Genomic DNA, 12382 nt, shown 5'->3' on the forward strand with positions numbered 1-12382 from the left:
AAGTGTTTTTAAGTGTTCTTGCTTACCTTTGGAATTCTCACTTTGAGGATATGGCTTGGGAATTTGCATTTTTGATAGGTTCCCCAGGTGATTCTTAATACACCAAAGTTTAAACCAGAACCACATTATGTTCTCTTTATTTTTAACCCAGTAGGTTTAAATAGCCAATTTTCTGTTTATCTAAGGATATTGAGTGTAAGAAATTCTTTTTGTTAAAGGTTGCTTTTAAAATCCTTGTCCCTTTTGCTTGACATCTAACAAGGACTAAAGAAATGGACATTTTATCTACTCAAGTCTCTCTATGAATTTCTTGTTGATTTTTCTCACCTTTATCCCCATCTTAGGCCCGTTCAATTTCTTTTATATAGATGTTTTCCAAAATCAAATGTGTAGAAGATTCTGGGTTACGGTTACTCTATAGTGAAGGGTCCCCTTCTATAGAAGTCTTACTTCTTGGTTTGGCTTTCTGAAGTTGTACTCTCTTAATGTGTTGCCTTGGTTTTCAGATGTAATTTATATTTAGCCTAGTCAGGCTCTACCAGTTGTATCTAAACTAGCCTTATTCTGTATAGCTTGTTTGGGTTAGCTTCCTGTCCACTTCAGCTTTCTTGCTTGGTTTTCCTGTAGTGTGAGGCTGTTTCCTCTCCATATAAAGTGAAATATAGGTCTCCTTAGCATCTTGTACTTACTTCCAGCAGCGCATTTATTACACTGTACATTGCATTGTAATTACATTGTAATTGTTGACTTACCTTTTTGAGGTCCACCACACTGAATTTTATGAGGGAGGACTGTAGCTCTTATTGTTATAGTCGTACTATCCAGCCCAGAAGAATGCACATCAGTGGATGGTGCTCAGTAACTGTTAAATGAATAAATGGTAAAAGAAGAGATTTGTTCTTAGATACCGTCTAGATTTCAAAGTGGTATAGTGCAAAACTTCAAAAAGCAGGAGTTTGAGGAGCATATACAAAACTCAAGATACCGGGAAAAAATAATTCAGCTTAGCACCTTTCATTCTGGAATGGAGTATCTGAACCTGGAAACATGGAGCACAGTAGGGACTAGGAGGGGAATCTTGTCTCATGGGGTTGGGGAACAAGATGTGTACTTTAACTGAAGGTAGCATGTGTGGGAAGATATTATTATAAAGAGCAAGTTTGCTAGTTAATAAAGCAACTCCTATTATTTTGGTAATCTGAAGTGTGGGAAAATCTTCCTTTTAATAATGTGTTTACTTTATCGCTAAGATGGTCTTCATGTACTAAATTAGTTTCCCACCTAAAATTAAGGGTAAGGTCATAGTTGAGCTAGTTGGTGTGGCAAAGTAGTGCAGTGTGCACTTAAAACCCCTCCCTACTGCTCTGCATGCCCCAACAATGTTTATATCTTGTTTTCCCTCCATGTTAAAATAAGTTTTTTTCAGGGGTGACAAACTACAAAATCAGCAGTGGAGAGAAAATTGCTTTGCAGTTACAAAATTGAGCTTGATTTGACACAGAGGATTCATTTTCTAGAAAATCATAAGCTTTTCATACAAACCTGAATATAAAAAAGTTGACATTAAGTACAGTTAAAATCTAAAGTCTACGAAAGCAAGGGATTTAAAGTACAGATAGTAATTCTAATGTACTTGTAAATGTATTAACCAAATAATACCTTGTAGACATGATGTGTAACCCACAAAGGTTTATGCTATGGTAAATGAAGTAATCTAAAACTCAGAAAAGAAGAAAAGATTTTTTGAAAGCAAGTACATTTCACTTGTGTTTAGAAATATGGGTTAACAAGTATGAGAAGACCTGGTTTCCAGTGAAGAATGTTTCTTTGTACTGAGCAGCTTTGGAATTTTGAGTAAGACATTTAAACTTTATGATTCTTTAAAATTTTCTTTCAATTCTAAAGTTGTGTGATTCTGTGAATTTATAATCTTTATTATTCCAAGTTAATCTATACAAACACCATTAAAGTTTTGATATGGAAATCTTAGTTATGTAAATTTAAATATCAATTTTGCATTTTTAATCACTGTTTTTTCTAGAAGCCAAGACCTTTGTACAGTTAGTTTTCTTTTTTCTTTTTTTTGTATTTTCTTGGCATACAGTTAAGTTTTTGACCTACTGACTTTATTGGATACTTTGCTGTGGAATTTTGGCATACAACTAGTTATATAGTTTTCTTAATTAAGAAAATTTCAAATATACTCTAGTTGAGAGAACAATACAACAACCCCCATATATTCTTCACTCATATTTAACAGTTCTTAAGGTGTTGCCACGTTTACTTTTCCTCTTTGCTGGAGCAAATCTTAATGTGTCAGTTCATCCAATAATATTTAGAGTATGAATCTCTAAAAAAGACATTTTCCATAACCAGTTTTTATTATGAATTTTTTAAGGTTGGATGTTAGGAATTAATCTTAAATTCTTCTCCCTGAGAGTAGGTCAGCAGATATTGATTGCCTGTTGTGTACGAGACATATCTACGGTACTGAAGGAGATGAAAGAGACAAATAGTCGTCTCTTGACATTCATGGGGAAAGGCGTAAGACACAAACAAACCCTCAAAGTTCATTTAGTAACTTATTAAAATCTGCCACATAAGAAAACTAAATACTGTATTACATTGTTATTATAGTCAAAGCTAATATTTAGCAAAATTTTAAAAACTGAAGGGTTTATGATGAATAATGTTCCCACTAACAGCATATGTATTATTTGTATGGTGAAGATAAGAGAAAACTGTGTGGCAGGGTGAAGTCAGGTTACAATACTACCAAAGAGTCTTCCTGATGAGTTACTGTTTTCTGAATAAACTAACAAAACAGAACCACATAGCTACTTTGAGATGGGTTGGTTAGTATAAGCTCACTCAGCCTCGTAAAAGAGATTTTCATACTTCTTATAAATTTATAATTTAATGATGTGGTCCTTAGGGAAAATTCCCAGATAGTTGAAGTTATGAATGTTAAATTTGAGACTGCCAAGGTGCCACTTATATGGTATAGCTTGAACCTTCAGGAAATTTACAAAATAGTGAAATTTATTTAAAAGATAAATGTGTTGTTTATAAGCAAATCATCAAGTAGGTTAAATTCATTTTGTTTTCAGTTTCATTTGGGTGGTTTTAAATGCCAAGTACTGATTAAGTGCTGATTCTAGATCTTGTCTCTTGCTCTGCCAAATTCAAATTGGCTTTTAAACACGTTGTTTAAAGGGTGACTCCTATAATACACAAAGGGTCATTTCTGCTATGAGCCTGTGTGGGGACTTAAGAGTGTGTGTGTGTGTGTGTGTGCGTGCGTGCATGTGTGTGTGTGTGTGTGTGTGTGTGAGTCTAGGCTTATATAAATATGAGGAAACTTTTGGTGGGAAGCTTTGTTTTTTGCCCATCTCTATCTGTCTGACAAATATTTGAGTTCCTACTCTGCCAGTCACTGTATTGGATGCCTGAAATGCAGCTGTGAACAAAGGTAGGATCCCAAATGGAGAGGAGGGTAGTTTCACTTCCTCCTTCCTCATATCGAGATCATACTCTGTATACCTGAGAGCATTGTCTAGACATCAGTAGCTAAGGACGGCCTTATGGCTGTTGCTAGGATTAGAGGACTTGAGGGATCTGGAAGATGGGCCACAGTGACCTTCCTGGGCCTGAGGTGTACCAGTGGCAAGTTTGAGAACAAAATAAAAATTAGATTTTACTTAAAAAATATGTAGGTAACACGTGTTACAGGTCTTTAGGAATGTCCTTCATTGAAAGTTAATAAATATCAATTGAGAGACATACATTGGCACTTTGGAAATTGTTTTTGAGACCTTATAATCCACCAAAGCTTCTGGCCTGGCACATTTGGGTAGTTTGATATATATGTATATCATGGTTAAGTGGAAACAAATTTATTTTTAAATATTAAGGAAAAAGCTGACTGCTACTAAAGTAACTACCTTTTTTTGTTACAAATGTGTGGATATTTTAAGAGTTACTTGTGAATTTTTTAAACATATAGAAAAATAATGAAAAAATATTAACTGCCATATACCCATCACCTAGATTTAGCAGTTAACATTTCGCTGTTTTTGCTTTATTGCTTTTTCTAAGATAAAGTAATTTAAAGATTTCACAATATTTTATTACTAAATACTTTAGTATTCATTTGTAAAAAGATAGATTTATTTTTTTAAAGGTTAAAAGGAAATTTTCCACAGACAGTTTACTGATTTAGTAGATTTTATTCAACTATTCATGGCTCAGGCAGCATCCAGTTTAGCAGATAGGAGCTCCAAAGAGCTGTACAAGCCGAAAGAGTTTTTTGTACGAAAGTGAGCAGGAACAAGGAAGCTAGACTGGGAATTAGCTGAATAGCTAAATCAGGGTTATTTTCCTTATATGGAGCAGAAAGAAGTCTTAGAGCTGGGTCAGGTAACTTGTGTTGAGCAGGCAGGCACTGATTGGTTGACCTAGACCTGCCTTTTCTGGGAGAGCCCAGCACAGAACCTTAGTTCTAAGTTTTGGTTTGCTGCTGTGGGGCTTAGCATGAGCGATTCCATCTTGAGCCTAATCTGGTTACTTAGCATATATAATCATTTAACTTTTATCATATTTAACACACATAAAAGTAGTGATTTAATATGATGTAATACTTCTAGCCAATTTTCTACGTTGTTCTTAAATATGTTTACAAGTGGTGTGTTTGAGCCAGAAAAATGAATATGGCAGGTACATAGCATTTGATCATGTTTCTTAAGTGTCTTTTTTTTTGGCCACACCATGCAGCTTGTGGGATTTTAGTTCCCCGACCAGGGATTGAACCTGCGCCCTCGGCAGTGAAAGTGCGGAGTCCTAACCACTGGACCGCCAGGGAATTAATTCCCTCTTAAGAGTCTTTTTAAGTTAGAATAGTATTCTCTCTCTTTTTTTTATTGGTGCACCATTGACATGTTGAAACATTTTTTGGTTATCTTTTTTTTTTTTTAAATATTTATTTATTTGGCTGTGTAGGGTCCTAGTTGTGGCACACAGGCTCTTTGTTGCGGCGCACGGGCTTTTCTCTAGTTGTGGCAAGTGGGCTCCAGAGCGCCCAGGCTCAGTAGTTGTGGTGCACCGGCTTAGTTGCCCTGCGGCATGTGGGATCTTAGTACCCTGATCAGGGATTGAACTGGTGTCCCCTGCGTTGCAAGACGGATTCTTAACCACTAGACCACCAGGGAAGTCCCTATCTTGTTGATTAGAGTTAGGTTAAGCAGGTTTTGAAAGCTCCAGTTTGTGGATAATATTCATTGCCCCACTATTAGTGATGAATGACAAGACTTTGATTTAAACATTTTTGGTGCTCACTTTTCTTAGGGGAAAATTGTGAGGACAGTGGTCCTGAGGCTAAAAAAGTTTAAGAATATTTAAAATGCTAAAAGAAATAAAACTTCCTGTAATGTTTTGCTTTTGATATTCAAGGAGTCAAGTCTGTGTGCTTCTACAAAGTTGCTAAGCAGTCAGTGGGTGGCACTGTTTCTTCTGGTTTAGAAAAAGAAAAATGCAAGTATTTGGGATTTTCATGAACTACTACCTAAAATGTTTCATTAAATAATTTATTTTTATATTGTCTAACTGAATATTCCCTACCCCCTCTACATTTTTGAGAATAAAATGTAGAATAAATATTTTTATCCCTCCTATTTGTGCTTTATTATTACTTTCTCTTTTCCAGATGAGCCTTTTGTGAGCATGTATCAGTTGGTATTTTCTGGAGCAGATAGAAGCTTGTGGAGGGCTTGTGTTTACAGGATAGTTAGCGGTATTCTGTCCCAAATTCTTGTGGTTTCTTCCTTCTTTGTCTGTCTCCTTCCTTTTACCCTTGGGCTGAAAGTGTAGTGCTATTGCTGCTTCATTCCAACCATCCCTGTTTGTGCAGAGCCCTTTTGTAGGCTAGCTAAAAAGAATTATGAATTGTGGCATAATAGATGCCTAATGTCTAAGCTAGGTGCTTAGCTCCAGAACTGGAGTGTGAAACAAAGAAGAATATTAATTAAAGTTTTTTCACACTACTGTTTCTTGATTTCTGTCACAAATGCTATATGTCTACACACTAAAAACAATGACCAAAGCAATAGGGGCTGGATGACTCCAGTCCAAGTTGTGGAATGCCCCATTGCTGGGAAGCCACTTCTAGACTGTAACTAAGTGGTATTATATTCTGCAGCTCTCTTCTGGGGGAGAGAGTTAGGGGTGGGATAGGATACTTTATACCTTATCAGATCCCAGGAGGCCATGAGAAGCCATCTAACAGAGGAGATAGGGAGGTGAGCAGGAGATTGGTGTTCTAGCAGTTGCTTACAAGCCTTTCATCCTCTTGTGTTCCAGGAGGATCACAAGATGTTCTGCCAATACTCGGATTAGCAGAGGTTTAAGCCTTTGCCTGTGTAGATGTGTGCAGAGTTTCCAAGGGGTATGGTGAAGCTATTTCTCTATACCTGGAAGCACAGACCATTAAGATTACTGAATTAAAATAACAGAAGTGGAACTTGATTTTTTCATAGAAATATTATATTTACAGGATTGCATTTCTGACTGGTTTCTGATGCCTGACCATATTAGTAAATATAGTGTTTAATTAGTTGATATGACATATCTCAAATAAGAAAAAATCATTCTGAAGTGTGCTAATGATAACTAGTCATATGCACTTTTGTATAATTTTATTTAAAGAAAATTGCCATGTAGGCTCAGGTGGATTGCTCTTAGACCTTCTGGAAAAAAACGAAGATACCACTGGAAGGTGGTTCTCAGTGTGAGTCAGGTTTTTAAATACTGGTACATATTAGGCAAGCAGCCTGACAAGTGATGTGGTTTGTATCTTCTTGCTTTAAATACCCAAAACCATATGGGTAGAGTTGGCAGAGCCCAGAAATTTAACTCCTTTGTATTCTTAGTATATTGATTTATCTGATAAACTCAGTGACACTCCTGTTTTTAAAGCTGAGTGTTACAACTATTAGTGGAAGAAAAAAAAGTAAAAATAGGAAATATCAGACTGCAATGCAGGCATTAGGCTAAGAAATGTTTCAAGAAACTAATATTTTGGGGGGGACATGTGTGTGTGCGTAAGTAGCAGTAGCCAATGTAAACCATACTTACTGCTGTGCATTGTGACTAAAAAAAGTTTAAAATGTTGCTGTAAGTGATTCTTGACTATTTTAAATCTCATTGAAAATGTGTGCTCAGTTTTAAAACCAAAATGTATTACTACGTAGGTCTAATTGATTACTGAAATCTGTAATAATATTGTGAACAAATTTGTTGATATCTTTGCAGTTAGCTTCTGGAATTTATAGTTTTGCCTGCTCTCTGTGGAATCACCACACAGACACATTCCTTCAACAAGTTTCTTCTGGCAATGAAGCTGCAGTTCTAAGTTCACTAGAACGAACTCTACTGTCATTGAAAGGTACTATTAAACTTGACATGCTTATTTTTGAAACAACATACCTCAGAACAGTGGCCAAATAGTTTCTCTGTATGGACTTTCTGTTTCCAGTTGCACTGGTGGAAGAATAAGGGGTTAATAGTTCCCTCAGAGACAAGGGCTCTTGTAATTTGCTTTTCTTTTGTAAGAATAGCTCTTCCTCTACCCTAATTGATGAGGGCACACGTAGTTCAGATGGATAGCTTTAAGTTATATTCACATTACTGGAGTTTCATGGCTCTGAATGCATACCTTTCAGATACTTGCACTTTTTTGCTTCATTTCTCATTCTGGGCTGCTACCATTATTATTGTCATGCCGACTTTCCTAAACTTCTGTCCCCCAGGCTTATTAGTTGAGCTCTATCTCCCAGCTCTCTTTTCCCTGAGAACTCATCTTTCTTGTTTGTACCTTAGGCTCACTTGGATTTTAGAAGGTGCTTGTTGGGGTGCTCTCTTGGCCTGTGTTTTCCTATGCTTTGTTTATAGGCATTCCCTTAGCATAAATCTCTTTCACCTTCCCTGAGCTGAGCTTATCTTGATGCATGTATTCCGAGGTTCCTTTCCTTTCTAAAATGTTCACCATCATTTTATTCTCTTTGTCTTCCTTCTGTTCTGGTTGCTGAGGCTCTTTTATCTTGTGTTTCTTAGTTTGAGCTCAAGCAACCTTTATTTCTTTCTTACTGCAGCTCATTTTGCATTCTCTGTTTTATTTGTAAACCCTTTTATCATACTCACCTTTAGTACCTTGCAATGGCTCTACTCCAGTGCATCACTTACGTTAATAAGACGGTGGATGCACAAACCCCAAACTGTCAACACATTTTGGTGAACCTTGTGGACAGATTATTTTAAAGGACTGTTGACATGTAAAATCCAATCCATTGTACAGGTGGTTTTACAAGTGAATGGAGATGGTTTTGCCAACATTCTTGAGGAAGACATTAAAAGGCCTTAGAAATGTTTACACAGAAAGAATTAGAGAAACTGATACAAGATTAGATACATAAAGCGGTGTGTAAGTACTGTATTTAATGATTAAGGAATTTTCATGAATCCTTTTGATTGTAGAGTTTTTTTGTCTCACTGACTTCAAAGCCTAACTCCTGACACAAATGATGCCGTTCTACTGTACATTAGCCTGCTTTAGGCTTTTCAACACCGAAGCATCTTGAGGTCTTAGATACACATTAGCATTTCTAAGGCATCCTGATCTGGAAAAATCTCATAGCATTTTTCTTTAAAATACTTGTTCTGTCAAGCTATAAATTTCTTTCCTTTTATGACTTAAGTACTTAGGACTAGAGCTTTTGTCACATGTAATCTTTGCATTTATACCTGTGTGCATTTAGTATCTTTTAGACAGGCATATGTTCATTACTTCATTCAACGTATTTATAGGTAGGTGCTTGGTTCTGGGGAGACAGATATAATACAATGATCCTACAAGTACATGTAAAATGACATCTGTGACAGGGGGGCCTTACAATGTTATGATGATTGATAATAAGGTCAGAAAAGACTTCCCTGAGAAAATGATGTTTGAACCAAAATCATAAAGGTTAAATGGAAGTTAACTAGGTGATAAAGGGAGAAAGAAAGCACTGTCCCAGAAAGTGTAGACCAAGGTCCTGTGGTGGGAAAGATCTTGTCCAGGGTAAGGGATTCAGCTTGAGCCCTATTTTCTCCTATTAGGGTACAGTAACTTGAGTTGTATATAATTGATGGTATGAAACTGAAGGTCTTTAGACATTTGCATTCTAAGCCTAATTTTAATACACTGACTTTATTATTTTTTTATTGAAATTTTATTGATTTACAATGTTGTATTAATTTCTGGTGATTCAGAAAAGTGATTCACTTACACACACACACACACACACACACACACACACACACACACACACACACACATATACACATTTTTTTTCATATTCTTTGCCATTATGGTTTATTACAGGATGTTGAATATACTTCCCTGTGCTATACAGTAGGACTTTGTTATTCATCTATTTTGTATATAGTACTGATAGTACGTTTCTGCTAACCTCAATTCCTAATTCATCCCTCCCCGACCCCCTTCCCTTTTGGTAAGTATACGTTTGTTTTCTATGTCTGTAGGTCTGTTTCTGTTTTGTAAATAAGTTCATTTGTGTCATATTTTAGATTCCACATGTAAGTGATATCATATGGTATTTGTCTTTCTCTTTCTGACTTCACTTAGTATGATAATCTCTAGGTCCATCCGTGTTGCTGCAAATGACGTTATTTCATTCTTTTTTATGGTTGAGTAGTATTCTGTTGTGTGTATATACCACATCTTCTTTATCCATTCATCTGTCGATGGACATTTAGGTTGTTTCCATGTCTTGGCTATTGTAATAGTGCTGCTATGAACGTTGGGGTGTATGTATCTTTTTGAATTATGGTTTTCTCCAGATAGATGCCCAGGAAGGGGATTGCTGGATCATATGGCAACTCTAGTTTTTTAAGGAACCTCCATGCGGTTCTCCTTAGTGGCTGTACTAATTTACGTTCTCACCAAAAGTGTAGGAGGGTTCCCTCTTCTCCACACCCACTCCAGCATTTATTATTTGTAGACTTAAAAAAAAAAAATTATTTATTTATTTATTTATGGCTGTGTTGGGTCTTTGTTGCTACACACGGGCTTTCTCTAGTTGCAGCGAGTGAGGGCTACTCTTCGTTGCTGTGTGCGGGCTTCTCATTGCAGTGGCTTTTCGTTGTGGTGCATGGGCTTCAGTAGTTGTGGCACCCAGGCTCAGTAGTTGTGGCTCACAGGCTCTAGAGTGCAGTCTAAGTAGTTGTGGCACATGGGCTTAGTTACTACGTGGCATGTGGGATCTTTCCGGACCAGCGATTGAACCTGTTTCCCCTGCATTGACAGGCAGATTCTTAACCACTGTGCCACCAAGGAGTCCCTGTAGACTTTTTAATGATGGCCATTTTGACCGGTGTGAGGTGGTGTACCTCACTGTAGTTTTGATTTGCATTTCTCTAATAATTAACGATGTTGAGCATCCTCTCGTGTGCCTATTGGCCATCTGTACGTCTTCTTTGGATAACTGTCTATTTAGGTCTTCTGCCCATTTTTTGATTGGATTGTTTGTTTTTTTGTTATTGAGTTGTATGAGCTGTTATTTTGGAAATTAAGCCCTGGTTGGTTGTATCGTTTGCAAACATTTTCTCCCAGTCTGTAGGTTGTCTTTTCATTTTGTTTATGGTTTCCTTTGCTGTGCAAAAACTATAAGTTTGATTAGGTCCCATTTGTTTATTTTTGCTTTTATTTCTTTTGCCTTGGGAGACTGACCTAAGAAAACATTGGTACGATTTATGTCAGAGAATGTTTTGCCTATGTTCTCTTCTAGGAGTTTTATGGTGTCATGTCTTATATTTAACTCTTTAAGCCATTTTGAGTTTATTTCTCTGTATGGCGTGAGGAAGTATTCTAACTTCATTGATTTACATGCGGCTGTCCAGCTTTTCCCGACACCACTTGCTAAAGAGACTGTCTTTTCTCCATTGTATATTCTTGCCTCCTTTATTGAAGGTTAATTGACTGTAGGTGTGTGGGTTACACTGCCCTTAGACTTCACCTCATGAACACTAAGTCTTTAGTTATATAGAAAGCAATGCTGTCTATAAAGTTGTTTTCTTACAGTGAAGTGACTTTAAATTTGATAATATAAGGTGGTAGTCTTATGCTGCTATCATGCTTGTTGTTACTGAATTCTGCTAAGTGTTTTACATATATTGTACTATTGAATTCTTTAATAACCCTATGCAGTAGGACTTATAACCATATTTTATAGATGAGGAATGTGAGATCAGAAAAGTTGTCCAAAATAATACAGTTTTAGACGTTGGAGCTACGCTTTAAGTCTAGATCTGACTTCAAATCTGTTAATCCTGCTTGTCTCCCTGTGTACATCAGTTTACTCATAAGATGTGTGATGCTTGTAACTGAGCACTGTAGTTTATTCCAGATTTGGAAATTGAGTTTAATCTTTTTATCCCTTTTTGGAGGTACTATGTTTTCATTAATGTAGCCTAAAACTGAATAAAGCTTTTCGGTCACTGTTTAGTCATAGTTTAAAGTTTATGGAATAGAGGTAACCTTCTCAACTTAGCCTGTAGGTGTTATTGCAAGTGAGAAGTACTAACAGTTATGTAAATTGAACTAAATTTTGCAGTATGGTTTTAAAAAACATGAGTAGTTACGATAAGTGAGAAGAACATTGCTTCTTAGTCACAATAACTGGGGTTTAGTTCCATCTTTCCCACTTCATAACCAACCAGTGACCAGGAGTTACCTTTCTTTATCTATTAAATGAAAGGATTAAGCTAGATTAACCTCCAGGCTTGATGAGGCTTTGTGATTCTCAGTCTATTATGATTATGATTTTAATAGGAAAAAATACGAAAAAAAAAAGATGTAAGTAAAGCTTGATTTTACTTTTCAGTGCTGCGTAAGTTAACTGTTAATGGATTCGTGGAACCTCATAAGAATATGGAGGTGATGGTAAGTGAAAGAAGTCGTTTAATTTTTGTAACTTCGGAAAAGTGCTTGGTATTTTCCTGAATGTTATAAAGTTTATTCTTTTTACTTGGCATTCATTTAAAAGTTTTTTATTAAATGACCACCTAGTGTTTTACTATTTTGTATATATTATACTACAGTTTTAGACTTGTGGTCTGTTTTCAGACATACAGAAAATATGTTAAAGCAGCAATATTATGTGAAGGAGAGGAAGTAGAACTAGGATGGTTCTCAAGATGCCATGGTGCATTGAGAGTGTTACTTTGAATTTGAATTCAAGTGAACTGTTGTGAATTTGAATGCTATGATAACATTTACCAGGGTCAGTGTAGATTGATTTATATCCTTGATATTTTCCTTTGTCTGTTT

General features: G+C 36.2%; 1 protein-coding gene across 9 annotated transcripts in view; it reads left to right on the plus strand.

The window, feature by feature from the left end:
• IPO11 (importin 11) overlaps positions 1-12382 on the plus strand; it is a 485545-nt gene that overhangs the window by 36257 nt on the left and 436906 nt on the right. For 8 of the 9 annotated variants that reach the window (XR_014242109.1, XM_082383176.1, XM_082383170.1 and 5 more), the window contains exons 6-7: positions 7306-7438; positions 11937-11995. The exons of the other annotated variant lie outside the window; for it this stretch is intronic. Coding sequence is in view for 7 of the 8 variants with exons in the window: in XM_082383176.1 (XP_082239302.1) it covers positions 7306-7438; positions 11937-11995 (192 nt within the window). In the remaining variant the exon portion in view is untranslated. The remainder of the gene's footprint in view (positions 1-7305; positions 7439-11936; positions 11996-12382) is intronic. 9 annotated transcript variants of the gene reach the window in all.

This window comes from Balaenoptera borealis (genome assembly GCF_965194805.1).
Source record: "Balaenoptera borealis genome assembly, chromosome: 2".
Lineage (NCBI taxonomy): Eukaryota > Metazoa > Chordata > Mammalia > Artiodactyla > Balaenopteridae > Balaenoptera > Balaenoptera borealis.